At 37.3% G+C, this 27,407-nt stretch overlaps 3 protein-coding genes across 3 annotated transcripts in view; 1 reads left to right on the top strand and 2 right to left on the bottom strand.

Annotated features, from left to right (window-relative positions):
* Positions 1-1,457, bottom strand: part of LOC140242401 (mitogen-activated protein kinase kinase kinase 4-like) — a 35,991-nt gene extending 34,534 nt beyond the window's left edge. Inside the window, exon 1 of the mRNA XM_072322137.1 lies at positions 1,441-1,457. Coding sequence (XP_072178238.1) covers positions 1,441-1,457 — 17 coding nt within the window. The remainder of the gene's footprint in view (positions 1-1,440) is intronic.
* A 5,222-nt stretch (positions 1,458-6,679) lies between these two features.
* Positions 6,680-13,457, bottom strand: LOC140242558 (uncharacterized). The gene is made up of 3 exons (XM_072322300.1): positions 13,324-13,457; positions 10,302-10,481; positions 6,680-8,835 (listed from the first exon to the last, which is right to left on the bottom strand). Exons 1-3 carry the CDS (start codon positions 13,372-13,374, stop codon positions 7,018-7,020), a joined length of 2,049 nt encoding a protein of 682 aa, XP_072178401.1. The 5' UTR covers positions 13,375-13,457; the 3' UTR covers positions 6,680-7,017.
* Positions 13,458-16,700: 3,243 nt separating this feature from the next.
* On the top strand, positions 16,701-19,077 carry LOC140242402 (uncharacterized). Its single transcript, XM_072322138.1, has 2 exons — positions 16,701-16,975; positions 18,396-19,077. Exons 1-2 carry the CDS (start codon positions 16,701-16,703, stop codon positions 19,075-19,077), a joined length of 957 nt encoding a protein of 318 aa, XP_072178239.1.
* The last annotated feature ends 8,330 nt before the right edge of the window (positions 19,078-27,407 follow it).

Genomic DNA, 27,407 nt, shown 5'->3' on the forward strand with positions numbered 1-27,407 from the left:
TGCCATCCTAGCACAGAAGCTAATTGCTAGCCTTCCAGGCTGAAGCAGAATAGAAACCATGTGAAGTCCAACAAAAGTATTTTATCTAAGGTCGGGGAGAAAGGAACAACCTTTTCATTTGTGCTCTTCAACCTGTTGAAGACGAGTCCCAAGTACAGTGTATACTCAGGCAAGTGTCTATGGAAATGCATGTTGTAGCAAAATCAAATCGTCCTCAATGGGTTAATGGTCCTACCAATTCTGCTGAAGATTAAGTTGAGCTAGAGGCTTTAGAGGAAGGTTTCACGCACAAAATGGCCGAGTAGCATGTAAAACAATGCCATTGCCATTGCCTCTTCTAATGAAGATTGTTACTTTGACTTTAATGACAGATATTTTTTTCCTTGATATCACAATTGAACCACAATGTAAAACTTAAAATCTAAATGTCTAATATTAGAATAAAATGATGGAACAAATGACGTATCACTGGAAATTCCAGTGGAATTGTAATTTCCATAGTAACAATAATCTACATTACCCGGTACATGTAGAATGGTCTACTGACTTGTGTCTATACTGTAGAAATCTAGACGTAGTAAGCAATAACTACAGTACATCAACTAACTGTTACATGTTTACACGTACATGTAGAACCCTTGTGTAAATCCTCATAAAACTACCGTACTAGATGTCTAGTAATGAGTAGTATACCAATTGTATACTATAAGAATTATTTCCACTAAGTATGGAAAGTTCCAGACTAAGCTGTTAAGAGTCTTAGTTAGACTACATCTACTATGTTATGAGGCTATAAAATATGAGTAAATTTGAAAGTAAATCTACATGTAGTTTGCGTAGGCCCTAACAACATATACCAGGTATGCATCCTACATATCGACCACCCTTTTTGAAACCGACCGCGTATACATTGGCGCACAGAGCGCTTAGTACGCACTTGACTGCGCGCAGAGCACATAAAAATGGATTGGCTTTGACCGTTGATGAGGATGGTGTGGGAAAACGCGAAAATTCACTGTTCATTAATGGTTTTAATCAAGGACAAAATTTCGAATGAATATTTTCACCGAATTGTAATGTAATGTCTATGGAAGTTTCTAAAAAGCTTCATACAACACGGTGCTCAATACAACTCGGTTTGCGTGCATTGTCAATGCAAAAACAGCGGTCGATCTCAATAAGGAGCTTTACCAAGGGGAGCTGAAACGAGGCCACGCAAGTTCGACGGCGATATTTTTGCACTGAAACTTCGAATCAAAAAGGGAACAACGGCATTTGATAGTGCTGGATTTTCTCAATCACGTACAGCTTGTAGGAACACTAGATCTAGGTCAAGTTTTTTATGTGAATTTCAGTGTTAAATATTCTTATCAAGCAAATAAACATTAGGCGGTCGATGAGTAGTAGGTCCAACCATACATGGACAACAGGCAACATCACCGAACATGGACAGTCATGGTCACAAATAGAATCTACTAGACAAACTAAATTACTAGTTCTAACGTTACAAATCTTTCTAGTCTAACTTACATGTTGAAGTTTTGCAGGCATGACAGGATCAGAAGGGGAATTCAAGCACTTAGTTGTGTACTTGAGTGAGATGAGCCCCTTGCCTTGAAAATACAGCAGAATACAGCAAGATTCTAGCTGTAACGTTACATAAGTCAAAGCTAAGTTTGTAAAACTACGAAGGCTCTACAATGTCCATGGCCATTCATTCTTCATTCGTGTGTTAGATTATACGCCTGCGACGCGACGGTAATCCACATAGCTCACGAACCGAACGCGAACGTAGGAAACGCATCTGGGTAGATGGTAATGCATTGTTAGTATTATGCCGTGTACGGTACGGTAGGGCAAACTTCACTACTGATCAAGTTAGCCAAAGGCAAAGTTACATGAAGCACGTAAGACAAGTAGCATAACACCATTAATAAAAACAAATTTAGAGGCTCTTAAATGCAACATTAAGAACACAGCATTAAGAACACACAATCACAAGCTGGTCCGCAAGCATATCGCATTTCAACTTACAGATCATCAAATGCAAAATTTGCGGAAGAGGCTCCATCCATGATTGACAAACATCACAGCGGACCGGTCTCTTATGGCATGCCACATGCATTATAATTATTATTCTCTCCTGCAAAGTCGCAGTACTGTACAACTTATTATTGTCGTGGATGTTGCAGGCCGTGTTACGGCCGTCACACAGGTATTCCAAGAGCAGATAGGCTGTGCTCTCTCTGCAACTTGGACCTAGTTGGAGATGAATATCATTATTTGTTTCAATGTACATATTTTGACTTGAAAAGGGAAGCTTATATTCCCTCTAAGTATTGAATCCGTCCAAACACCTTAAAAATATCACTTTTGCTCAATACAAAAAAGGTAAAATTATTGTCCAATCTTGCCAAGTTTGTTAAAATTATCCTGCTCAAGTTAGGTAACAAAGTCTAATTGGAACATGCTCATTTTTGTACTGGGATTGTGGTACTTCTCCTATCTCTATGGCACGTCTTTACATTGTAACTATTCTGGAATGGTGCATTAACTATTCAATTCCTCACTTTTGGTATTCATCTGAAAATTCATAATCTTTAAATTTTCCACTTATCATATACTGTATTTATGCCCAAATACTTTATCCATGTATTTTGAAAATGGAATGATATCTTTGAAGCTGTCAAATGATTAGCTGAATTTTGAAAGCTTGTAACAGATTTATAGCCTAATTTACTACAACCCTGGAACTCACCACCTTTTCTTACACGACTGTTTAAAATATGGCACACTACAGAACTACAGTGGTAGCTTGTTAGAGCGATGTCTTCTGGACCTGGAAATTTTGTTGTTTGTGTGTACATGCATAATTATATGAATACATGTTTTATGTATGCTAAAGTATATACACACATATGAGTGTACATGGGTACCTTGATGTCCTTTTTGTGTCAGGCATACCTTTGCATCGTGTTTTCAATGTACTTTATGATTATTATATTTGTTCATACATGTATGTTAACATCATGTTTGTTGTATTTTACTGTTACAAAGACATTGTAAATTTCTCATACTCCGAAAGGGGTCGCTGGAAATTGTTCAAATAAGCTTCAAACTTCAAACTTCAAGTGGAAGCGCGCTCTTTCTATGGCTGATTTTGAAGCGTTTCATACTCCAATATCTGTCAGGGAGCAGGGAATGCTGGGGGCAGATACAGACAACGACCTTAATTGCTTTTGTTATATAGGCCTATGACAGATTCATCACTCATAAAGATATAGATTACCACAATTTTATACATCTCAAAATTCCTAGCAACTCCACAAAAGGACGACGTTATTGTGCAGTCTTTAGCTGGTTTGATGCCCTGTAATGCTATCACTCAGCCTAGAATCGGTTAACTTTTGAGGGTAACTTTTCAAAGTATGAAATGTGATTTTTGTTGTTGTTGTTGTTTTATGAAATATTGTGTAATGATTAGAATTTCTCTTGTGATTACTGAACCTGATTTTTTTTTTATTTATTTATTTATTTTTTTATCGCCGAGATCGATGATTATAGATAGGGTCTATTGCGGGCCTCAACACATGCACCCAGTCTCATTGAAATCATAGCCATGCTATATTTGATCGTGTTTATAGCAAAATCACATTAATGAAGACGTCTTCCCCATCCAGAAAATCCCCCTTTTCTTTGAGATATGTTTCACGTTTGAGGGGAGGCCTGGATTAGGTTTGGGGGAAGAGCGAATTGCAAACGGTTTTGTTTGGGTTTTTTTTATGGACTTCTTCCGCATTGTTCTATTTATGTACTATACATGTTTATATCAACTAAAGGATCATGTCAGGTCATATATTCATGTTTGGGTTTATATATATATATTGTGTAGATGCGACGGCCCAGGGGTTAGGCAACTGAAAACAAGCCTTTCACACTCACTATATATATATATATATATATATAATATATATCCAAACATGTTGATATTTCACGTATATTGGCTCCACGAAAAAAGGAAGAAACAAACTGGTAATGCATTTTGGCCAATAAAGCATGTTCGACCCAAATTTTCGGCGTCCCACGCCTTCTTCAGGAGTCTTGAAATATCACTCCTGAAAATATATATAAATACTGTACATACATACATGTATATAGGAAGAGAGAGGGGGGGAGAAAAATGTATGATGTATAGTAATATTTATGTATCAAACGCTTTTGTCATCTTGGGAAGATCAATATGATCGTGACAAAACGAAGACAGTGGATGTCGCAGGATGCCAGCCTGATACTATAAACAGGAGGAATCGTATGATGTAATCATCATCCTCTCCCCCCCCCCCCACAGACAGCCACAATAAAACCCAAGTAACACACATGTCTACCAATCAGGTAATGACTACACTAAACTTTATTCATTTTATATGTTTATTTCTGCTTGCCATTTTCTACACTTTATTATATGTCAGTTGTGTCATAGATATTTATGTCTATACTTACAGTAATTATCATCTCCCCGTCGTTTTATGTTTTGTAATCACCAAATTTGTTGCCAAATATATCCTGAAGCCATTATTTCAAACTCACATTCAATTCATTATATATATATATCATATATCATATATAATTATATATATGTATATATCATATATCATATATAATTATACATACATACATATAACAACATTCACACATTTTTAATTAATTGAAACTTTTTCACATACGCAGACACACCCTCAGTTCTTTGCATAATAAAGCAAACTTATCAGAATATCTCCCAGCTTATCATATCGTTGTTAGTGAACTTGAAATACGAGTATGGTGATATCCAAAGCGAAGATGATAGAAGTGGTAATATTCAATGTTATCGTTATCATTGTCATTAGTGTTGTTATTATCATTATCAACATCGCAAGATCTTCGTTTGTGATGTGAACCTCGGTAAGGGAGCATAAGAGATCAAAAGGCACTTGAAATGACGCGACAATGCCGACCAACACCTCTCGAATTTATTCATGCATGACATAGATATTGATGTGGCTGATTGACATCCCGTATACACAGCGTGCAGGAGCTATATAAGGATTAGTAATCCTTTTACAACAAAGGCTAACATTCTTCTTAGTTATAATCAACGTCCAGCTTTTTTACATTCTTATAAGCAGTGGGTTTGCATGTGGTTTAGATAACAGCACTCTATCACAGAAAGTAATCAGAAACTCGAACATATTGGGGTACCAAAAAAAAAAGTCACAAAATATACTGCGAACCATTTATATGTGGTACGTCATGACACTGTACATTCACAATCACGATATATCCTCTGGTAAAATAAGTCCTTATAGAATTATAATCTTTTCCAACTGTAGTTACCTCCTTATCTTTTGAACCACAATTAGCTTTATTGTCATCTCGAGCCATCTGGTCAAGCTACCTCTAGCAATTATTTGCAAATCACCTTATCCCAAATTATACAAAAAGGTAAAATCGATAATTGAGTGTTTAGAGCAGAGAAACAATTCGACAATGATGAGTGCGTTGAATATGACAGACATTATTGATAATTATCTAGACAAGGAAAAGCAGGAAAAGGCTACTGAGTTATTAAACAAAAAAAAAACAACTTACATACAGATAGGATAGGGTTCGACAATTCAGTTCTACATTCAAATTCTTGAGTATAAAAGGAAAACAATCTATGAAGGGGCAACAGAGAAGTTAAAAACATAAGTACTTTATTGTAACTGATTGACAAATTGCCCTACATCGACGTCGATGTAGGGCAATTTGTCAATTTCATGAATTTGCATAAGTACTTTAGCCACTGCTATTAGTTCTCAACTCGACATTTCAGTACACTTTTGCAAATTAAAGACTTCGGTAGTTGCAATTACGATGCATAAGTTACTGGTATTGTCCTCAGGCTTTTACAGCTGTTAAGTTATATGCCTATGAGTGGTTCCGTGTACAGACATTATATTGCATGCTGCAATGTTGCCAAGTGATCCTTATGAATCATGAACATAAGTCCTTATGTCATGAAAACGATGTATAAGTCACAAAAATACATAACAATAAAAATGTTCTACTCGGCAGCTTTTTGTCCTCTTGATTTCAAATATGTATACATTGATGTGTTCATCCAAAATGTGTATTACGCCATAACAAGAAAAAAAAAATCAAACCACACGCTTTGGTTTGATACGATTAAAAAAAAAAAAAAAAAAAAAATATATATATATATATATATATATATATATATATATATGATTTTTATACGTCATGTATGCCATAATTGATGTAAATAGACACTTCTTTTGTATTGCTACTTTTCCTTGTACTGTCTCTGTTTCTTTCTTGGTCTTTTTTTTTTCTCTTGTATCTAACTGTAGGTTTGCGCGGAGCTTTAGAAGACATAACAAATACGGCCATATTAATGTTGATAATCGAATAGCATGCTCGATCTTGCACTGTGGCTAGATTGCTTTTGCATAATCTTGATGACTTTATATAATTCCGATAAAACTACTTAAAACATGGTTGCTTTTGCATAATCTTGATGACTTTATATAATTCCGATAAAACTACTTAAAACATGGTAAACTGATCACATTAGACTGTGGAAGACATGATTATTGCAACCATACAGCAGTACTATTAATACATACAGATGAAATCATTTTTTTTTTTATAATTTCACGATATTTCCTAAAATTCCTGTACAAATTTATTAAGGAAATCAGGCTTAATATGCAATCAAATCGAATCCACTTGATATATTGTGAATTCAATGTTATTTCCCAAGTAAATTACTTCGTTTGTCATTTTGTTCCTTTAACTTTCAAAAGTTTAAAGCGTTGTCTGATCATAATGCTAACTTGAAAAGTATAAGCAGTGAAAGTTACCGATTTTCATGTCATACACGTGTGGAAGAAAGAGGTAAGGATGGGTTTCGCACATAATGCCAAGACACGGATGGAATAAGACTTAAAGAAATATCAGAAAAGGATTGGACTTTTAGTCGACATCGACCCTTGCACGAGGTCTCGGTCTACGAACGACAGTCTCCTCTTTCTTTTCCTCTGTTTCCTTCTTGCCCTCTTCGTCAGTCTCAACATTCACCTTAGCTTTCGGTCGTGGTCGTCGAACGACGGTTTCTTCACTTTTCTTTTCTGCCTTCTCCTTCTCCTCTTTCTTTTCGTCGTCCGCATCAACGTCTACCTTAGCTTTTGGCCTCGGTCTTCTGACGACAGTTTCTTCTTTCTTTTCCTCTTCTTTCTTTTCACCTTCTTTTTTCTCGTCGTCCGTCTCGACATCGACTTTGGCCTTGGGCCGAGGTCTCCTGACCACGGTTTCTTCTTTCTTCTCCTCTTCCTTCTTTTGCTCGTCTTCTTTCTTCTCTTCTTCTGCCTCAACGTTTACCTTAGCCTTTGGCCTTGGTCTCTTTACAACGGTTTCTTCCTTCTTCTCATCTTCCTTTTCTCCCTCTTTTTTCTCTTCCTTCTTTTCTTCCTTCTCTTTCTTTTCCTCCTCGACATCTTCTTTTCCCACCTTGGGTTTAAGTCTCGGTCTTCGGACCACAGTCTCCTCTTTTGTTTCCTCTTTTTCCGATTTGTCTTTTGCTGTTTCTGCTTCTTTGGACTCTTTATCAGTGGAGCTGTCTTTTTTCTCGTCGACGTCCACTTTTGCCTTCGGTCGTGGCCTTTTGACGACAGCTGCCCCCTCCTCCTTAGAATCATCCTTAGCGTCATCTTTGTCACTTTTGTCAGTTTTCTCTTCGGATTTTGTTTTGTCTGTGCTCTCCTTCTCTTCCTCTTTTTGCGGTTCACCTTTCGCTTTCAATTTGGGTTTCTTCATCACTTTCTCCTCTTTTCCTTCGTCTGTCTCCTTCTTCTTTTCCTCTACTTTCTCTTTTTTGTCTTCTTTCTTTTCCTCCTCTTTTTGTGGTTCACCTTTGGCCTTCAATTTGGGTTTCTTCATCACTTTCTCCTCTTTTCCTTCATCTGTTTCCTTCTTCTTTTCCTCTACTTTCTCTTTTTTGTCTTCTTTCTTCTCCTCCTCTTTTTGTGGTTCACCTTTGGCCTTCAATTTGGGTTTCTTCATCACTTTCTCCTCTTTTCCTTCATCTATTTCCTTCTTCTTTTCCTCTGCTTTCTTTTCTTTTCCCTTTTCCTTCTCTTTCACCTTATCTTCTTTTGCACTTTCCTTTTCAGTCTCTGCCTCTTTCGTTTCCTCTTTTTTCTTCTCCGCCTGTGCCGCTTTGTCCTTTTCCATGGATTTCTTGTCTTCTTTCTTTTCTTCTTGTTTCTTATCCTCTTCAACTTTCGCTGAAATCTTCGGCTTTCGGATGGTCTTTTCTTGTTTCTCCTCTGTTTTTGTCTTTTTCTCTTCTTCAGTCTTTTCTTTTTCCTCCTTCTTGACTTTCTCTTCTTTTTTATCTTCATCCACCTTTGCCGAAATCTTCGGCTTCCGGATTATTTTCTTTTCCGTACCTTCAGTTGTTTCCTTCTTCTCGTCTTTCTTTTCATCCTTTTTCTTGTCTTCCTTCTCCTTGCCGCTTTCTTCTTCTTCCTTGTCCTCTTTCTCCTTCGCTTTTTCTTCAGCATCTTCTGATTTCCCTTCTTCTGACTCCTTGTCTTTCTCTTCCTCCTTTTCTTTGTCGCCTTCCTCTTTTTCCTCCTCTTCTCCTTCGTCGGCCTTTGCTTCTTCCTCCTTCTCCTTTTCCTGCTCTTCAGCCTTTTGTTGCTTCTTCTTCTCGTCCTCGGCCCATCCAGGGAGCTTCAGGAACTTTTTGAGAAACTCCAGTTCCACGGCTTCTTCGAACGCTTGGTAGTCCTGTAGGAAAAAAAAAGAATCATGGACAAAAACAGAATGCATTACCAAAGTGTCTTAATTAGTTTTTGTTATCGGAAATGCACGTTTTCTGAGGATTTATTCACTAAAACTTTGATATGTACTTAGAAATTCATGTATCTATTTATTTGTTTCTCTATTTATATCTGATGTACTTTTGTTTCGTGTAGTTTAATAATTCAATGCGACGGTATGTATTATAGTCTCGTCTATTTTATAATATCAAATGACAACATCATAAACATGGCAACGTTTTAATTCATGGCACAGTAAAACTTGTCCCATGATTATACATCTTATATAGCATAGCATTATGATTCAAGGAACTCACTGTAGAAAAGTGAAATAGAAATATATTAACAACGTACATATACTACAAGTATATTAATAATTATGTATTGATATAGATTGCTACAAGCTACTTTAGCACTCATGTATACATGGAGCCTCAAATATAACGTGTGTTTTTTTATCTTATCGTTTTCAAGCATGTTCCACTGCCATACACATTAAGGATAGGAGACCACTGTTTATTGTACGATTTCACAAGTTATACTTAACCTTAACTAAAAATGAATACCATTAATTGGGAATAAACGTGTTCAACTGATCTCATGTTAACCTGCCACGATCGAGGCAGAGTGATAATTATAACAAAGGCTTTCTTCGCAAATAAGCAATTTACATGTTAGGTGAAACGTCTTTGGAGATGGCTGGAATTTTAGTCGAACTACATTATCAGTAGTAAGATGGTCGGATTACATATATGCTCAGCTTTTTGTTTGTTTGTTTCTTTCTTTCTTTCTTTCTTTCTTTCTTTCTCTCTTTCTTTCTTTTGTATTTTCGCTTTCGTGTTTTTGTTTGTTTGTTCGTTTTGAGGAGATGATGAAGGTATCTCTGCCGATGAAAAGTGAACACAGATTGTATTCTCAGCTGTGAACCAGATGTTGAGATGGTATGGAACTAAAGATTTTTTTAAATCTCTTTGGGTGGAACACACTGGATATAGGAGAGATATATGCATGTACTATATCTTCACACTGAAGAATATGACGCATCGTTATTCGAAGTGTTCCCGTAAACCCATGCTGCATTGTTCACTTTCATTACCTCCGCCAAGGAAGGGGTTATGTTTTCATCGGCGTTTAATTGTTTGCTTGTTTTTCTGGCTGTCTGTCTGTCTGTCTGTTTGCAACATATCTCAAAATTTTTGAATGGATTTGAAGGAATCTTACAGGAAAAGTCGATAAAGACACAAGGAACAGAATTGATTAAATCTTGGTAGTGATCCGGGAATTTTTATTGATTCTAGAAGAATTTTTCATCTTTTCCATGATGGGAAAACAAGCAGAGATAACAATGAAGAGGATATTAAATAAGCTACCCTGGGTGAACAAGATCACAACCCATAATCGTTATGTTGCACTTGCATAATTATTGTATATTACCCCGCAGTATTCGTCCCCGTTGGCGATGTGGGGTGGGAGTGCGGAAGGGTTGCCACTGAGCTCCCTCATCTTGTCCTTCGCGGTCGGCCGCATGGCGATGTCGACGTAGTCGAGCTCGTAGTTGAGATCCTTCCGCTTGCTATCCAGCACCATCATCACCTTCTGGATTTCCTTCATTAGCTGTGAGTGAAGGACAGGGGAGAAAAAATGTGCATGACATTACTGTTGTTGTGAGTTAAAGGGATAGTGTAATTTTGGTGAAGATCGGGATTCAGATTTTAACTTTTTGCAAGATAATCATAATCAGAAACCACCAATATAAAACATTGAAGAGCGCACAATTCTAAGAGGAATTAAAATTTTGTTTGCTGAAAATCGGTTTCGAAGTGGCTGAGATAACAAAAAGCAAAGTTAAAAACAAAATGGTGGTAATAAAAGGTGGGACCCACCGTTTATTAAGACCATTTTGTTTTGCTTTATTGTTTTGGGATAAAACAATAAAAACTGATATTGCATTTTGCTTTTGCATTCCTCTGGAATGGTATGTTCTTTAATAGGCCTATGTTATTATGCATGGTATCATCTTGCAAAAAGTTAAAACCTGAATTCCCATCTTAACCAAAACTATACGATCCCCTTAAAACAGATTAGTGTATTGACATGGAATGAGCTGGAGTTTGAAACCAATTTCATTGTACGTAGTTTGTCGCGATAAAGTTATTTTGAAACAAGGTAGTGAAACAAAACATCAGAGAAGGGAAATCATGAGAATAGTTAAGATGACATTGTAAATGTTTTAAAAAGTTTAGTAATCACCGAACATACTGCAGGCTTGTTATTGCACATGCATGAGGGTCGGTATGTTTTGTTATTTTCTTCTACACAAACATTTTACACACACACAAAACGAATAGGAATAACGCCCTCTATTGGTATTGTGTCAGGAAAATAATAAGCCGTATGATAATGGATCAAGGTATTGTTATCAAATTATAACGTGGTCATGATGTGTTCATCCCGTGCAAAAATTGTACACGATGAAAAATGTAAATGAGAACATATATAGATGAAAAACAAAAACAAAAGTACATACATAATTACATAACCCTTATAGTCAGGTATGTAAATATACATTATAACAACATACATATTAAAGTTGGATCGCAAAACGAGTTAACTCAATTCTCATTGAGGTGAGACATTTGCGATTGCAGCTGCTAAAAAAAAAACCCACAGAAACTTCAAGAATGTTCCTTGTTATGTAACAAGTGAGGCATCACTGGTGATGGACTTACTTTAAAATGTTTTAAAAATGGCGCTAGAACTCTTCATGTATTCATATCTATTCATATCTATATATATATACATGTATATATATATATATATATATATATATATATATATATATATATATATATATTATGTATGTATATATATATATATATATATATATATATTCATATATTCATATATATATATATATATATATATATATATATATATATATTCATATATTCATATATTCATATATATATATATATATATAAATCCTTCAAATTGAACATCCAGTACACCTATCAGTGTTAGATTGAAAGTGAGTGAATCTGTAAAGTTAGGGGTGACACACAAAAAGAGAGATGAAAAGAATTATTGGCCTATCAGCAGGTGTGTGGGTGGCTAGAAAAGTAAATGATGGGTGCATGGTTTCATTTCATCTACTTTTTTGTAATCTGTTTTGTCTAATTTCTATCATATTGAAATATTTTCTATGTCTCTCTTTTTAAAAAATGGTCCAATAAATTGTAGCAGCAATAATAACAAATATGGTGATGACAATGACGATGATAATGACAAAACAACAAAATGACAATAGTGATAAATAACAATACTACTATAGGTACAATACTGCTATTACTAGTATAGTAACAATAATGACAATAAATTTCAACAAAGAAATACAAAAAGATATACAATACAAATCAAAATAAATAGTAACACTGAATACAAGTGTATATCATGAACAAAATCAATCATTAGTTTTGATTTCGTATGAGTGTAAAGATACCTTGAAAAAGAATGCAACCAAATTAACAAATGCGATACTCGAAAATACACACAAGCACGGGAAAAAAAAAAACGGTTCGCAGATAAGAATCAGAGACGGAAAATACGAGAAAGAATGTAAGAGGGAGGAAAGAGAAGAAGAAGGAGATAAACGATGGCGGGAATAGAGACAAAGTTAGCTTATAAAGAAAGATAGATAGAAATAAAGAAAGGAAAGGAGGAAGATAGAAAGAAAGAAAGAAAGAAAGAAAGAAAGAAAGAAAGAAAGAAAGATGAGAGAGATGGAGAATGGTAGAGCGAGAAAGAGAAGGGGGAGGGGAGAGATGGAAGAATGGAGGGGATGAGAGAAACACTATCAGGGAGGAAGCGGATGATGTTATTGGTACAGGGAGCGAGCGTATCGTGTCTTCCACAGCAGCTCCAGAGTCCGCGAGTAAGAGGAGGAGACCCGGCGTAGTCTCTTTGGAATCCGTGGTATGCAGCATCGCTACGACTCATCTCGACCATGGATGAGGCCAGCCCTCCAGTCAGCTGAGATGGCTGATGGCTGCACTACCAGTGATGCTAAGTATGATGGGCCGGTCAAGTCATGTAGTCAAGATGCGCACAAAGTTATCCGTACATCCATGGAGCTACTAACAGAGTAGCTCCATGGTACATCCGACCTTCACTTACAGTATTCAGTATACTGACAATTTTTAGTTTAAAAAAAACCCGACACTCTGTAGGACGTCAAATTAATTATATTTTCTGTATATGAAATCAAATACATTAATGGCCCTGAGGAAACTAAGGAAACTAACGCTAGGAGTCTGTGCAATGACTGGTATAATATTCTCCACTAGCTTCCATACAACATTGAATTAGCTGGAAGAAAGATACTGCAATCTCATCATCTGATATAGGCCTTGACCTAAAGGCTTTTCAACGGGAAAAACAATCGCGCCAATTGTCTTACCTGATATGTTGCGGTGTAAGTAGTGATGTACACTGTAATTACGTTCGACATGGTGGCAGGCGTTGTACGAAGACTTCACAACAGCTTCGGGAAGATTTCTGGCAGAGAGAATTTGCGCTAGATATTGATTCGATTAGACGTGTTTGTCTCCCTGCGTAGTAGCTTCTGGACGTCGACGGGCGTAATGCGTTAGGGTAATACAGAGAGCCGAGATGTACAAGTACACGTGTAGTGTTAGAGTGACCTCACACGGATTTCAGAGCGGACTGGTCTATCATAGAATAGAACCTGGGAGGCGCTATTTAAAGAGGAAATTATTCTAATCATAATGAAGATATGACAAAGAAAGCTTTCATATTGTTAAGATCATGAATGATTATCATATATATATAATAATCACATCAGAATAATTCTTCTAATTTTCATCTTCATCATTCTTATCGTTGATATAATTATTATTGATATTGTAATTAATATATCATGATAATTATCATTATTGGTATCATTATCATTATTATCACTAACATTATAAGCATAATTACTATAAGATAGTCCTACTTATATGGTTAGCATTATTTTATTCATTCATTTATTTACATCAATAATTATGTAAGGCCGGTGACAGAAAGACCCCCATGGTCTATATATCTCCCGGTAGTAATGCTCTCCTTTATTTCTGTTGATATAAACAGTACTTAACCAATGTCTTTGGGTCCTGCACTTATAGCTTACCGAGAGAAACTAAAAAAAAAGGACATTATGTATAATATAGTGCACGTTCAAAGTGTAAGACAACGTGATGAGAGCCAAGTACACGGATTCTAGTTAAAGCTGCACTCATGCGAAGTTTTGCAAATGCTCTTCATAAGCATTTTCTTGTGAGAAATAGACCTGTGAATGATATTTTCCTTTCCTTCTCCTTTTTCCCTTTAAGGTCTTTGCAACATGCCATGTATATATATATATATATATATATATATATATATATATGTATATATTATATGTGTGTGTGCGTGAATGTGTGTGTAAATATGAAAATGAAAATATGAGCTATGACCTATTGAAGGAGGCAGACTTAATCAGAAGAAGAAGAAGAAGAAGAAGAAGAAGAAGAAGAAGAAAACGTATTTTGATCACTGCTGTAGGTCAGTAGGAGGTAGTATATAATATATTCCTTTGTAATTATACATTCTCGGGTTTAAATTTTAAAATTCCGCAATTTCATACGGATATTTTGCAAGACTGGTATGGGAAGAGATTAGTGGGTGTAGGTATATGGATGAGACATTTGAAAGCCAGATTTTTTTTATTTTTTTTTTTTTTAGATGGTAGAAATAATTTGGTATTGGAAAGGGAAGTCTTTTTTTAATCAAAATTTATATGAAAAAGAAATAATGATTTCAAGAATGAGAGGTAGATTGTTAAATTTCAGCACATATAGATGTGGTTACGTTTGATTTAGAATTGAACATTTGAAGCAATAGATACAATTAAGAGATGTAATTTCACGGAAGATGTATGTTTTATTTACAATTTGTATGAATTGAAGATAAAAGATGGTCATAATGAATCTGAGTATACTAAGGAAAAAACAAAACAAAACCAAAGAAGCACTATTTTGTTAGACCAATATCCATATATAATTCTTCTCAGTAAACACAGAGATGTTGAATTCAAGTTATACATGGAGTGATTTACACTAAAGAGCAACTTTAAGAATTTGGTTTTGTAGCAGAATTGATAGTTTGTGTTCTTTTTTAATCAAGAAGTAGAAACTTATGAAAATGTGTTTTTGCAATGTCAGATAGTAAAAGATACATAATGGAACGTTATGATATCTCATTTCGATATTGTGGAAATACGAGATATGCATTGGGCAGACGTTTTTGTTGGACTGACAGGTAGCTCAGTGAGAATGAAGTTTGTTAATTCTTTGATTATTTTGCTGAAATATATTTTCTTTAAGTCAAGAAGTATAAAGTTATCTTTTATCTTCTAGCATAATTCAGGAAAGTATAGTGGAAAGTATTGCAGAGGAAAAGAAATTGGCAACCATGAGAGGGAGATCAGGTTTGTATTATTTTAATGAAATATTTTTACGTGTAGATTAATAAGTGAATTAAGGTTATTCATTTGATTGATCAGAGCGCGGCTGTGGTTGTGTAAGGAAATAGATTTTCTGTTTTATGAGAGTTCGGAAGTTCTTATTTCTGATGCTTACTGCTAACGCCTTTGACTTGTTATTACAATTATTATACAGGGTATGAATATACTTTGGAATTTTTATGATTAAATATAACTTATTGAAGTGTATGGGAATGAAATATGAGCGGGGACTCTAAAACTGCGTGGGAGGGGGCTCTTGGTAAGGGGGTAGGTAAGGTCGGGTATTTTTTTTTTTTTTTTTTTGGGGGGGGGGGGGGTACGTGTAAGCAGGGAGGTGGTCTCTTAACACCTCCCTGGTGTAAGTTTGCGTACAATTCCAGTAGTATGCCTTTGTTATGTTTTTCGGGTTATATACAGTAGATTGTTTTTTTTCGTTTGATCAATCATTGTTCATTGTATATTGTCTGCACACATTCAAGATGAATGTTTTGTCATGTGAAATTATAGAAATCCAACAATTATTATTGAAAAACAAGGGACCGTAGGTGTGCGTGTGTGTGTGTGTGTGTGTGTATAAGTGTGGAATATGAAGAATATAATATATTATAAAGATATAAAAAAGAATCTGATTCAGCAGCACAAATTTAATAAGAACAGCTGCGTATTCTTGTTCAAACTAATTTCATTGTGAGAATGAGCCTGATGTTGAATGAAATTCAAATAAAGAATATCTGTAAAAAGTTTGTTTGTATGTGTGTGTTTGTGTGTGTGTGCATCTATATATATATATATATATAGAGAGAGAGAGAGAGAGAGAGAGAGAGAGAGAGTGTGTGTGTGTGTGTATCGGTATTCATCATAGGTCACTGCCCTTTCCTTTGCCATCTCCAACCCTCCCCCACCCCTCAAAAAAAAAAAAAAAACAAAAAAAACATACATTTATATAGAACAAGTTTAGCCGGCTTTGCTCGAAGTCCTACACAACAGCGATAGCGTGACAGTGGACAAAAATTAAATGAGCAAGGCCGCAGAGTACACATTCATTGTATACATCGTACACTATACTCCTCTGCATGCTCCTGACACTGAACTTTGAGCAATTCCGTGTAAACTTACACCTGTATGATAGGAATTACACGTGCGCTATACATACACGATCGAGCAACCAGTAACTTTGACAGCATGCATGCATTGTAACATTAGGTTCCACTTCTGTCTGGCGCATGACATCGTTTTAAATTAGCTTTCAACGTTTCTCTGCCCAATGCAACATGTCCCAGCCCGATAAGAAACCGTCACGTCTGTGTATCTTGTGCCTTCCACGTTCGGGCTCGACCTCGCTTCTGAAGTGCCTAAGTTTCTTCGAAGACAGCGAAGTATGGTTCGAACCCTTCGTCATCGGTCGCTTGGTGAAGACCGAGTACAAGCGGAACACTGGGCGGGAACTGCCGACGGAATGGGACGAAGCGCACGCGGAGCAGTTCGAGCAGGCGGCCACGTTCATGCAGGCAATCAACAAGCAGCAAGTGAACGGCAAGAATTACGCGTGAGTACATGAACGTGATCACGGGGGATGGGGGGGGGGAGGGGGAAGGAGGCGGGGGAGGGGAGGGGTTCTTAGTTTGCGACCACACCTTGTTTGTTGTCACCTCTGTCTGCCAGCCTGATAAAGTTTTTTTTTTCCTGTTTTATATATGATATTCATATTTTTATACTGCTTTGATATGTGAAATTCCACACCACAGAATCAAGTTTGCTTCACAGGGCTCGGCATTAACATTTTTTCCCTGGTGGCCCGAGTTTGGACCACTAAAATCTTTAAATTTGAGATTCTGGTGTCCCGAAAAATAAATGTATTCAGGAAATCGCCCAAAATAAAAGGAAACAAATACAGACCATTTTGGATCTCAGTTGCCTGATCGGGCCTCCAAAAGATAACTTTTTTTTTTTATTTGGTGGCCGGATATTAATTTTTAGTGGCCCCGTGCTATGATACTGGGCCACCGCTAATGTCACGTCCTGCTTTGATTGATGGAGTAAAACAAAACAAATGGAATGGTATCCTATGGTACTTGCTTGTTAAATTCTGCAAGAAAGACTGTTATTTCTGAATGTTTCGTTACGTTTTCAAGATATGAGTGATCAGTGGCGGATCGGGGGGGGGGGTAGAGGATGTAACCACCCCACCCGCTTGATATTTTTTTTTTGGGGGGGGTAGGGGTCTGTTCATGCAAGGTAACTGAAACACAGTCATGATGATATGAAAAAAAAAACGCGTTTTAATGCAATTTGACACAATTGCCAAAATGAAAGCGAATGTATCAAATAATTTTTTTTTTTGTCGGATATAGGCCTATATTCATTTTTCAACAATATTTCTCTTTATTGCTTTCATTGCTTTCATTTCTACAGTGTACCATATCGAGCGTTCTTTTCTTACGCGAGTTTCTCAGACTCGGAGAATGAATATCTGCGGTGAGGTAAATATAGGAACAAAGACTCAAGCAAACATCTCTCTTTGTGTATTATCCTCTCGTCGCTCGCACAAACTTCCGTGGACTTTAATCTACCACTTTTGTTCTTTTTTTTTCAGTGATTGTATTGTCGGGGATTATTCTATAATCATTTATCTCACCGCGCACAATTAAAGGTTGAAAACAATTATATCTATCTATCTCTCACCATCTCTCCCTCTTTCTCTCTCTCATGATATGATATTATACAAGTACGAATTTTCATGTTTTTTGTTGGTTTTTTTTTTTACGGGATAATATTAGCCAAGAGAGAAACCTGAGTTGCTGACGATATGCACAAAATACAGTATCTGTTATTGTGGTAGTTGGCTTTTTTTTAATGAACATTGCTATACTCAGTAATCAAAACATATCCAAGCTCAGACCCAGAGGTGCATTGAACAGATATGTCAGTGTGTAATGTTTTCATGTTTCCTCGCATCCTTCGCGCAGGTTTTCGGAAATCAAGCGCTCCATCGAATCTTCCCAGAAGCCCGTTGTCATAGTCAAGGACATGGGGACGTCGTTCCTGGGTCGATTGCAGTACCTTCCGTCGCCCGACATGGGCTTCAAGTACGTCTTCGTCATAAGAAACCCTTACGGCGCCATCGCATCGTTTCGGAGAGCCTCTCTTCAGACGTGGCGGAACTACAAGACCTTCACAGGCAGTGATGAGGAATTCGACTTGTTCACGGACGATCGATACTATCGCAGTCCTGGCGGCTGCTTCCGGATTCTCCATGGCGTGTGGAAACACGTCCGCGAGAAAATCGATCCCAATCCCCTCGTTATCGATACGGAGGACTTCCTAGCCGATCCGAAGGCGTTCCTGCAGAAGATCTGCGAAGTCGCGGGGCTGCGCTACCATGACGGCCTACTTCAATGGGACCCGACTCCCGCCGTGGTCAAGACGTGGAGAAACGCCGGTGGGGTTAACCATCTTCTTGGGGAAAGCCTCGTGGCTTTTCACGGCACGGCCATCAATAGCTCGTGCTTCTTTCCGAGGAAGCGGCAAGCCCCGCCCGACAGGTCAACCCTAACCCCCGATGTCCTCAGGGCGGTGGACGAAGGAATGGAATTTTACATGGATATGTATCAGCATAGATTTGTTCCAGGAAAGACACCCACCCCATAACATGAAGAGCTTGCATGAACACAAAAGCGGGTAAATCTTGTGCGACCAAAGAATGAATTTTGTCTTTATGCATTCATGCACACATTGTCTTACTCGTTTTCTTCCTATCCCTTTCTTTCTCTGTCCTCTTTGTTTGTCTCTAAGCACCATCACCTGTACATGACCAATAACGTAGAAAATTGATATAGACAGATTTAAAAACAAATGTCTGTTGGTCCGCTATGACTTTTTAAATAAGATGCATGCGCAATAATTATTTTCGGCCGTTCTATGCTGATTTTCACTTCCCACACATATAGGCATACATTTTTGTTCTGTTTTGTATGCTTGAAAGTGTCTCCAACTCCTCTTCTTTTGATTGACATTAAGTCTGCTCTTTCAGAGATTCAAAATGGAAACTGAACATTTCATCAGGAAAACATCAAGTGCAAACAAATATCAGTGCAAGGCACTGAGTGAAGCATTGGGTAAGAGTTTGGAGTCGGCTGAGTATTTGAGAAATCTATAGCGTTTTGCTGACCGCGCTCTGCTATGATCATCACACACTTGTAAAAGAAAGAAAAAAATCCAGCATGCAAAAGTTTTGAAACAGAATATTTCATGCTGTCATTATCAAATACATGTTATCACCATGTTGTGTAAGCTTTTTGCCAAATGGTTTTGCAATGGCAACATCGTCTATACATGGGACTGAAGGAGAAGTGGTAGTGTTTTTCCCATTGTGCTAATACAATAATCTACCTTTTGTAAGAGGCAAACCAGTAGTATGTTTCCCTCGGTTCGACTGTGGAACCGGCGGTGGAGCCGGTGGAACTCCACTTTGACGTCATATAATGAATATGCATTCGATGACATCCTACATGAATATGTATGATGTCATTATTTCCTAGTAAGATTAGATAGTGTTAATAAGTGGGAAATGGGTGAATCCTTCCGACATGATAATGAAAGCTTGACGGTGTTGTGGAGCTGTCGCAGGATCTGTCTTTGGGAATAATATGTACGAGGTCATGATGTTGCGATGATAATTCTCGACTATGTGAGTCAGAGTGCAACGAACGTGAATCTATTGTATTGCAAGCGATGTGACATTCGTTTTTGTGGAAAGGCGAGCGTTGTGTGGAGCCTAAAGAATATGCATGAGGTTAGTAAAAGTCTCGTCGATGATTAGTTATGAATGTGTAAATTAGCGTGCCACAAACGTAAATTTATCGCTGGTGGAGCTTTTGCAGACGATGTTTGGTTGTTTGTTCATTTCCCTCTGAGAAGATGGCTGGATAGCCCATATTCAGCTACACAAATTGTAAGCTGGTCTTCCATGGGGTCCAGTTGGATGTGAGGTGGGACCACTTCATCGGGTTAAACACCCTGCTCTTTGCGATGAATAAATGAAGCGGGATCTTTTACGTGCATGAGTTGTAACTCTCTCAAACACGGGACCTCCATTTTATGTCCTATCCGAGGGACAAGGTAACGATGAGGTAACGATGAAGTAACGATGTAACGATGAGGTAAAATTGGAGCGCTATATTCTAAGTGCATTCACATTTTTTTTTTCTCCAGGAAGGAAGAGAGTTGCGTGGAGCCTTATGAATATGCATTTACGAGACTATATCGCGTGAATGGTTGTAACGCAGAACTATATACATGGTATATCATGTGACTATGACCTGTGGAGCGCTACATCATTTTGTTTCTTTGAAGAAGGGTGAGAGTTCTAGCTGTGGAGCCTGATGCATAATTTGCCTTTTGTTTATTCGTGTTTTTTTTTTTTTGTGTGTGTGTGTGTGTACACGTGTGAGCGTGGAGCCTTTACGAGCGCTGTGACTATGAGGTGTGGATCGAGCGTTACATTTGTCGTTGCTGCTGTTACCTTTTTTTTAAAGGGTGAGCGTTGTGCTGAGCTTTATGAATATGTATGCTGTAGCGATGGTATATCATGAAGGTGTAACTCAATATTCCACGAAGTTGCGTGGAACCTCGTGAAGTATCGTGCAGCAAAGTGATCTAAAAAGTTATTATCGCAAAGTGATCTTTATTATCGCTCGTTCATTCATTTATTGAACACGCATCATCATAAAAAAACTACTGGTAGTCTAGTTAACGTATGGTGTTCACGTTCTCAATTTAGTGTGCGATTGTTACACATAATTAAGTTAAATACTCAATAAAGTCATGGATTCACGTTCAACAGCATACCATCTATGGTCCAAAATACTCAAATAGTGTACGATTCAAGTGATGCGTTGATGAGAGTTTGGTTTGTGCTGCTCAAAGAGTACACTGTATATAATTTGAATAGCTATAATATATACATGTACATCGTTTGCCTAACAATCGGTTGACACGTTTTCTTTTTTCTTTTTCTTTCTTTGTGTAAAATCTAACGCGGTGGATTCGAGTCATTTAAAACTCCTAGGTATTTCAGATGCTACAGCATGATCCGTATATCCCCTCAACGTATACCAGCTACGAGCGATAATAAAGATCAATTTGCTGCATGATACTTCACGAGTCTCCACGCAACGACTTCGTGGAATATTGAGTTACACCACGAATAATCATGGCTACAGCATCAGATACATAATGCTCAAAAGCTCAGCACAACGCTCACCCTTTCTAAAAAAAAAAAAAAAAACAACAACAAAAGCAACAACAAAATAATGTAGCGCTCGATCCACCACACCCACCTTCTTAAACAAGCAAAAAAAAAAAAACAAAAAAAAACACACGATTAAACAAAAGGCGAGTGTAGCGCTCCATATTTCATAGTCAAACCGCTTGCAAAGGCTCCATCCTCATCTTCCTTAAAAGAAAGATAACAAAAACAAAATGTAGCGCTCCACATTTCCGATACGGCTTATAAAGGCTCCACCCTCACCTTCCTACAAAGACAACTACGTATAACGTAGCGCTCCATATCTCTCATAGCTTGTAAACATGGTAAAAGCTCCACCCTCACCTTCCTATACAGACAACAACAACAAATGTAGCGCTCCGCATTCATAGCTTGTAACAGGGAGGTGGCCCCCCTCCCTGCTTGTAAAGACTGCACTCTCACGCTCCTAAATAAAAATGACAACACTAACAAAAATATAGCGCTCCACATCTCATGGTCGCATCGCCTGCCAAGGCTCCACACAACAAGCATTCAGGTTCGTGGCACGCTAATTTGCATATCATTTACGAATACATCATCAGCGATACTACGACTTCATGCATATTCATAAGGCTCCAAAGCTAGATCTCTCACCATTCCTCTCATCAGAAACGTGTAACGCTCCACATGTCATAGCGCTAAAGGCTCCACAATTACCTTCCTAAAACAAACAAACAAACAAACAATAAGTAAATGTAGCGCTCCACTCTGATAGTCACGGCGCTTGTATAAAAGGCTCAACGAACGATGGATTGGCTTTCACAGAAAGCTACTTTGCATATTCACTGATAAATCATCGGCAATATTATGGCACCATACATAATCAAGCTCCACAGCTAGAGCTCTCATCCTTCCTCATTATGCGTTTTCACATCAGCCCGATAAAAATCCAAGCTCGATATATTTTTCACGATCGCAAATTAGCGCGCTATTTCATTTCCTATTCACATTAGTCCGAACATTATCAAAATATAGCGCGCTAGTTCGCATTAATTATCCTGCTATTTCGGAAATTTCCCGAGTTGGAATCGAGAAATTTTCTCGATCACACTTAGCGCACTAATTTGTATTCACATTATCAAATAGCGCGCTATTTCGTGATCGGTTAAATTTCCCAAGTCAGAAAATAGCGCGCTATTTCGAAACATCGGGCTGATGTGAAAACGCCTAAAGGAACAAAATGAATGTAGTCACATGATTATACCATGTAAAGGTTCTGCGTAACAACGCGGAGGTAACTCTACTTTCTTTGGTAACAACCATTCACGCGATAGTCTCGTGAATGCATATTCATAAGGCTCCACGCAACTCTCACCCTCCCTGGAGGAAAAAAAAAATGGTGAATCCACGATAGTGCTCCAATTTACGTCTCGTTACCTCATCGCCTGTAAAAGCTCTACGAATGATAAATTTACGCACGTGGCACGCCGATTTACACATTGGCGAATAACGTATAGTCATGTTTTGCTTAATTTTTTACAACAATAATGAATGTAAGTTTGTTTTACTTGAGAAGCAGAATAAAACATGCAGGTTGTGAAACAAAGAAACAAAATATTTTCACTTTTTAAGCAGTTAACTTTGATACTACACTTTACAATTTTTGCAACTTTGTAATTGCAAGATATCATATAACAGGGTTACATTTAATGTTATAGAACCAGGCAGATAGATTTTCCAAACTAATATCACTGCGTAACAGTTTTGACTTGAAGGAGCAGGAGAAAGTTTTTATTTCTCCGAAAATAAAGTCTTTAATTTACCTACATTAAACTTAATACAGAAATAGACAAGCAAACGAAGTGTTTGAACAGCATATTGTGCAGAAATAAAATAAAAAGTCGCGCAGGTTTGGCACTGTGGGCATGAATGAAAATTCTTATTGATAATCGGACCAACAATGGAGAGATTCGATATCTTTGTATTGAAGCGGAGAAATCAAAGTTGTCAAAGACTTAGGTCCATATTTCTAGACCGCCATTCATTTTACATTTTATAGCTTTTTTAACTTTCTGGATGTGTGTTTGTGCAAGTGTAACTTAGCAATGTTTTATATGGAGTCTCTGCGTGTGTCATCATTATATGTATTAATAGTATAAATAGAGATATTTAGAGTATAACCTCCTCACCATTACCCTATACTGTATGCAAATTTGTAGTCATAATTTTGTATCCTGCTCATGGATATTTTATGCATGATCTTGACCATGCGAACAGTTTTACATTACAAACGGAACTTGGCTATTTGAGTTACCTGGTCCTTTAAGACATTCCACATTTTAGACTTTTATCAAAAAACATGAAGTCAAAAGAAAGTTCATGTTGAATACGAAGGAAAACGTTATCTTTGTTGTAGATTACGAATGTTGTGTAGATGGTTTGATATCAACATAACACGTCTTTGGCCAGTTGTGATTACCAGATGCAATTAGTTTAGGAATAACAATGAACAAAAGGTTTCAAATTTTGCTCGCTGTATGTCGATGGAAATATTGCGCGTTATACGCCTGAAAGGTGAACAGGTGTTATATTCGGCATCTATAAAAGTCCATATTATACAGATCTGAAACTACTCTTGAGCTCATTGTCTACATAATGTTAGTAAAAAGTCATTATCTGTTAATAACTGCACGTTAGAAATGTCTTAGACGTTAGAAATGTTTTAGAATCTGCACGTCAGAAATGTTGTAGAATCTGCACCCAATAAGCAGTGCTTTTATGTGCCTAAATGTATAAACGCCAAATATTTTGAGGTTTTCGAGGTTTTATTTTCGCGAATTTCCCAAGTCAGGTGCTATTCGCGAAATTAAAGACACGCGAAAATAATAACTCTGCAGGCATAATCCCGATATGAATGTGATGCACACGTATACATCTCAGTACAGACTCGCTAAATATACTATGGCGTATACAGGGCTGTAGATTTCTCATATTTCACATGTTTAATTGTCTTAAATGCTGTATTTGACAATATTCACTCATGCATTTTTGTTTGTAATCTTTATGGTTTATTTGTTGAAACGTGGAATATGGAACAATAAAAACAAACAAACAAACGGATTGTTTACTTTGATGGACGTATCTATGTATCCTTCTGATTTTTATTATTTCAAAAACAACGTGACTACCTGCGATCTTATAGTTTTGCAGTCCTTATTTCACAACTGCTAATAATATTATGACTAACAAAAGATATCGCATAATAATAGACTCTGCAAAATTATGCTTAGTTCAGAGAAAGGTGCGTTCTAATGTAGTTTGTTAATCAAATATTCCGGTACGGAATATTCAATGGCTGGTATATTGGGCTGTATGACTCGTGGGTGTCGGTATCGTGACGTGCACCCTTCGTAACTATGGTCAGTGCAATAGGCCAGTATGTGATGCCACTTTCCTCAACCAGGAGCCTTATTGTCAGTAATATAGGCAGTGCTGTAAATTCATAAATTCACTTAAAAATAATGTGTTTTCTGCGATGTAATGATTATTCGTTCAATCCGTATAGGCCTCATGTGTTTGCCAACACTTCTACCCAACAGCAACAAAGTGATCTTTAAAGCTCGATATTCCTTGATACTGATGGAATACTTATACAGAAAATATTATTTTGTTATTCAATGCGGTTCCCCACCGTCTAGTCGCAGCTGTCTGCTGCTTTTTCATTTTTTCTTAACATGAATTTCATATTTTGCGCATTATGTCGCTTTGAAAACGAGTGAAGTGTTTAACCAAATTAGAAAACATAGGTTCATTCAGGCCCTTATCTATATAAGGGGGATGTTCAGGGGGTCCCACGGACTACCCCCTCTCCGTTTGCCAGCAGCATAAAGAAATAAAAGGTAAAAGGAAAAATTAGTCGCGGACCCTCCCCCCCCCCCCCAAAAAAAAAAATAAATAAATAAATAAATAATAATAATAATAACAAAAAGAAAAGAAAACAAATGAAAGGGGACGTGAGTTGTTAAACGGAAACCATCTTTTGTGAGGTGGGACGAGAAACGAAAAAAAAAACTTGGTGGAGCCCTTTTGCTTTTGTTTTGTTTTTTGTTTTGTTTTTTTGCTTGTCAGGTAACTAAACCCGGAAGTGGCACTGGAAATATCTTTTGCACCCCAATGTGTGAAATAATGGAACTGAACATGAGCTTGAACTAAAAAGGTCCACTTTTTCGAATTCTGAACATTCCCATAAAAGTCCAAGTTATGGGCCTGTCATTTGACAAAATGTGCACGATGGGTTATTTCAAAAGGGCTTTCAAAATGAATGATTTTCTTTTTTATCTCTAGTTCTAGAGTTCAATTTGGTAGCAAAGCGGGTTTAGCGCCATTAACTATATTAGTTCAGTTCATCATCAGATAGAGCAAAATAAAATCTTTCCAGTGACATTTCACTTATTAGATAACAAGGAATATTCTTGAAGTTGTGAGAAAAAATATTCTATATTCTCTCTCTCTCCCTTCTCTCAACATAGTCTCATCTCTCCTCTACTTACCTTCCTTCACGGGATTATTCGTCCTTTCTCCATTAATTCCGCGTTCCATAGTCCACATTGTTCGCCGACTTCGTTCTTCTCTTGGTTTCATGAATCTTCACTTCTCTCTCCTATCTCCATGATTCTCCAACATTCAACTCCTCCCTCTTCCTCTTCCCTTCTCTTTCATCTTTCCCCTTCTAACGATGTCCGAACATCTCACTTGATTCTCACTCTATTCTTCCTTGCCACTCTCTCTGTTCCTTTCTCTACCGTCTCCACTAGTGCAACTTCAACTTCTAGACCATTACTGTCCCCCACTCTTCACTTTTTGCCCTCCTTACAACCCCCATATGTCGCTTCCCTCTTTGATTCTCCTCTTTCTAGGCTCTTCTGCCAAACAACGATCCGGTTAAGGACTACATACACATGGTGTCACCGCAAATCTTTCTCCCTCATTTATTTCATCATGCAAACCTTCAAACAACAAATATCCTTTATTTTCTCATTACATGTATTTTCTTTGCTTTTTAAACAGCTTCAATTGCAAATTTCTCGAATTAACAATAATGAAGTTATTCGTTTTTGCAATCAAATGCCAAGTATTCTTTGCCCACAGTTCTAACAAATCCAACAGCTCGAATGTCACCGCCCCGAAACGCAGCCTTTCCAGACATGGTTGCTGCCCTCTAGCGCTTTGTGTTGGCGAATATTAGTAAGGGTCCCTATCGCTGATCTCTAGCTCCCTCCGCCTCTCTTGCGTGGACCTCTCTCGCGAGCGATACGGGTGAAGGCTGAGCCGGGTTTTGATGAGTACCACATTAGATAATTAGTAGATAATGTTAGTTTAATAAATACAAAGATAATTTATAAATAAATTAAATTTGTATGATTTACAGTAGCTCCTCTCTGAATACCGTATATACCTTTGTCTGTTTATGCTGTTTTCTTTTTTCTCTCCCCCTCTCCCTACTCTTCACTTGTGCTTTCCGTGATACTCACGGTTCTACTTTATTTACTCATCGGTTTCAGAGTGATACATCTCGTCAATTTGCTTCTGCTGTATACTGTATATACTCTGCAATAGAACACTCTGCCTGTATACGATTTGTTCCTCATATCTTCAGTTTGTATTGATTACCTGTATACTCATACATGATTTATTCCTCATATACGATTTGTTCCTCATATCCTGTATACGA

The sequence above is a fragment of the Diadema setosum genome, chromosome 19 (genome assembly GCF_964275005.1).
Source record: "Diadema setosum chromosome 19, eeDiaSeto1, whole genome shotgun sequence".
NCBI lineage: Eukaryota > Metazoa > Echinodermata > Echinoidea > Diadematoida > Diadematidae > Diadema > Diadema setosum.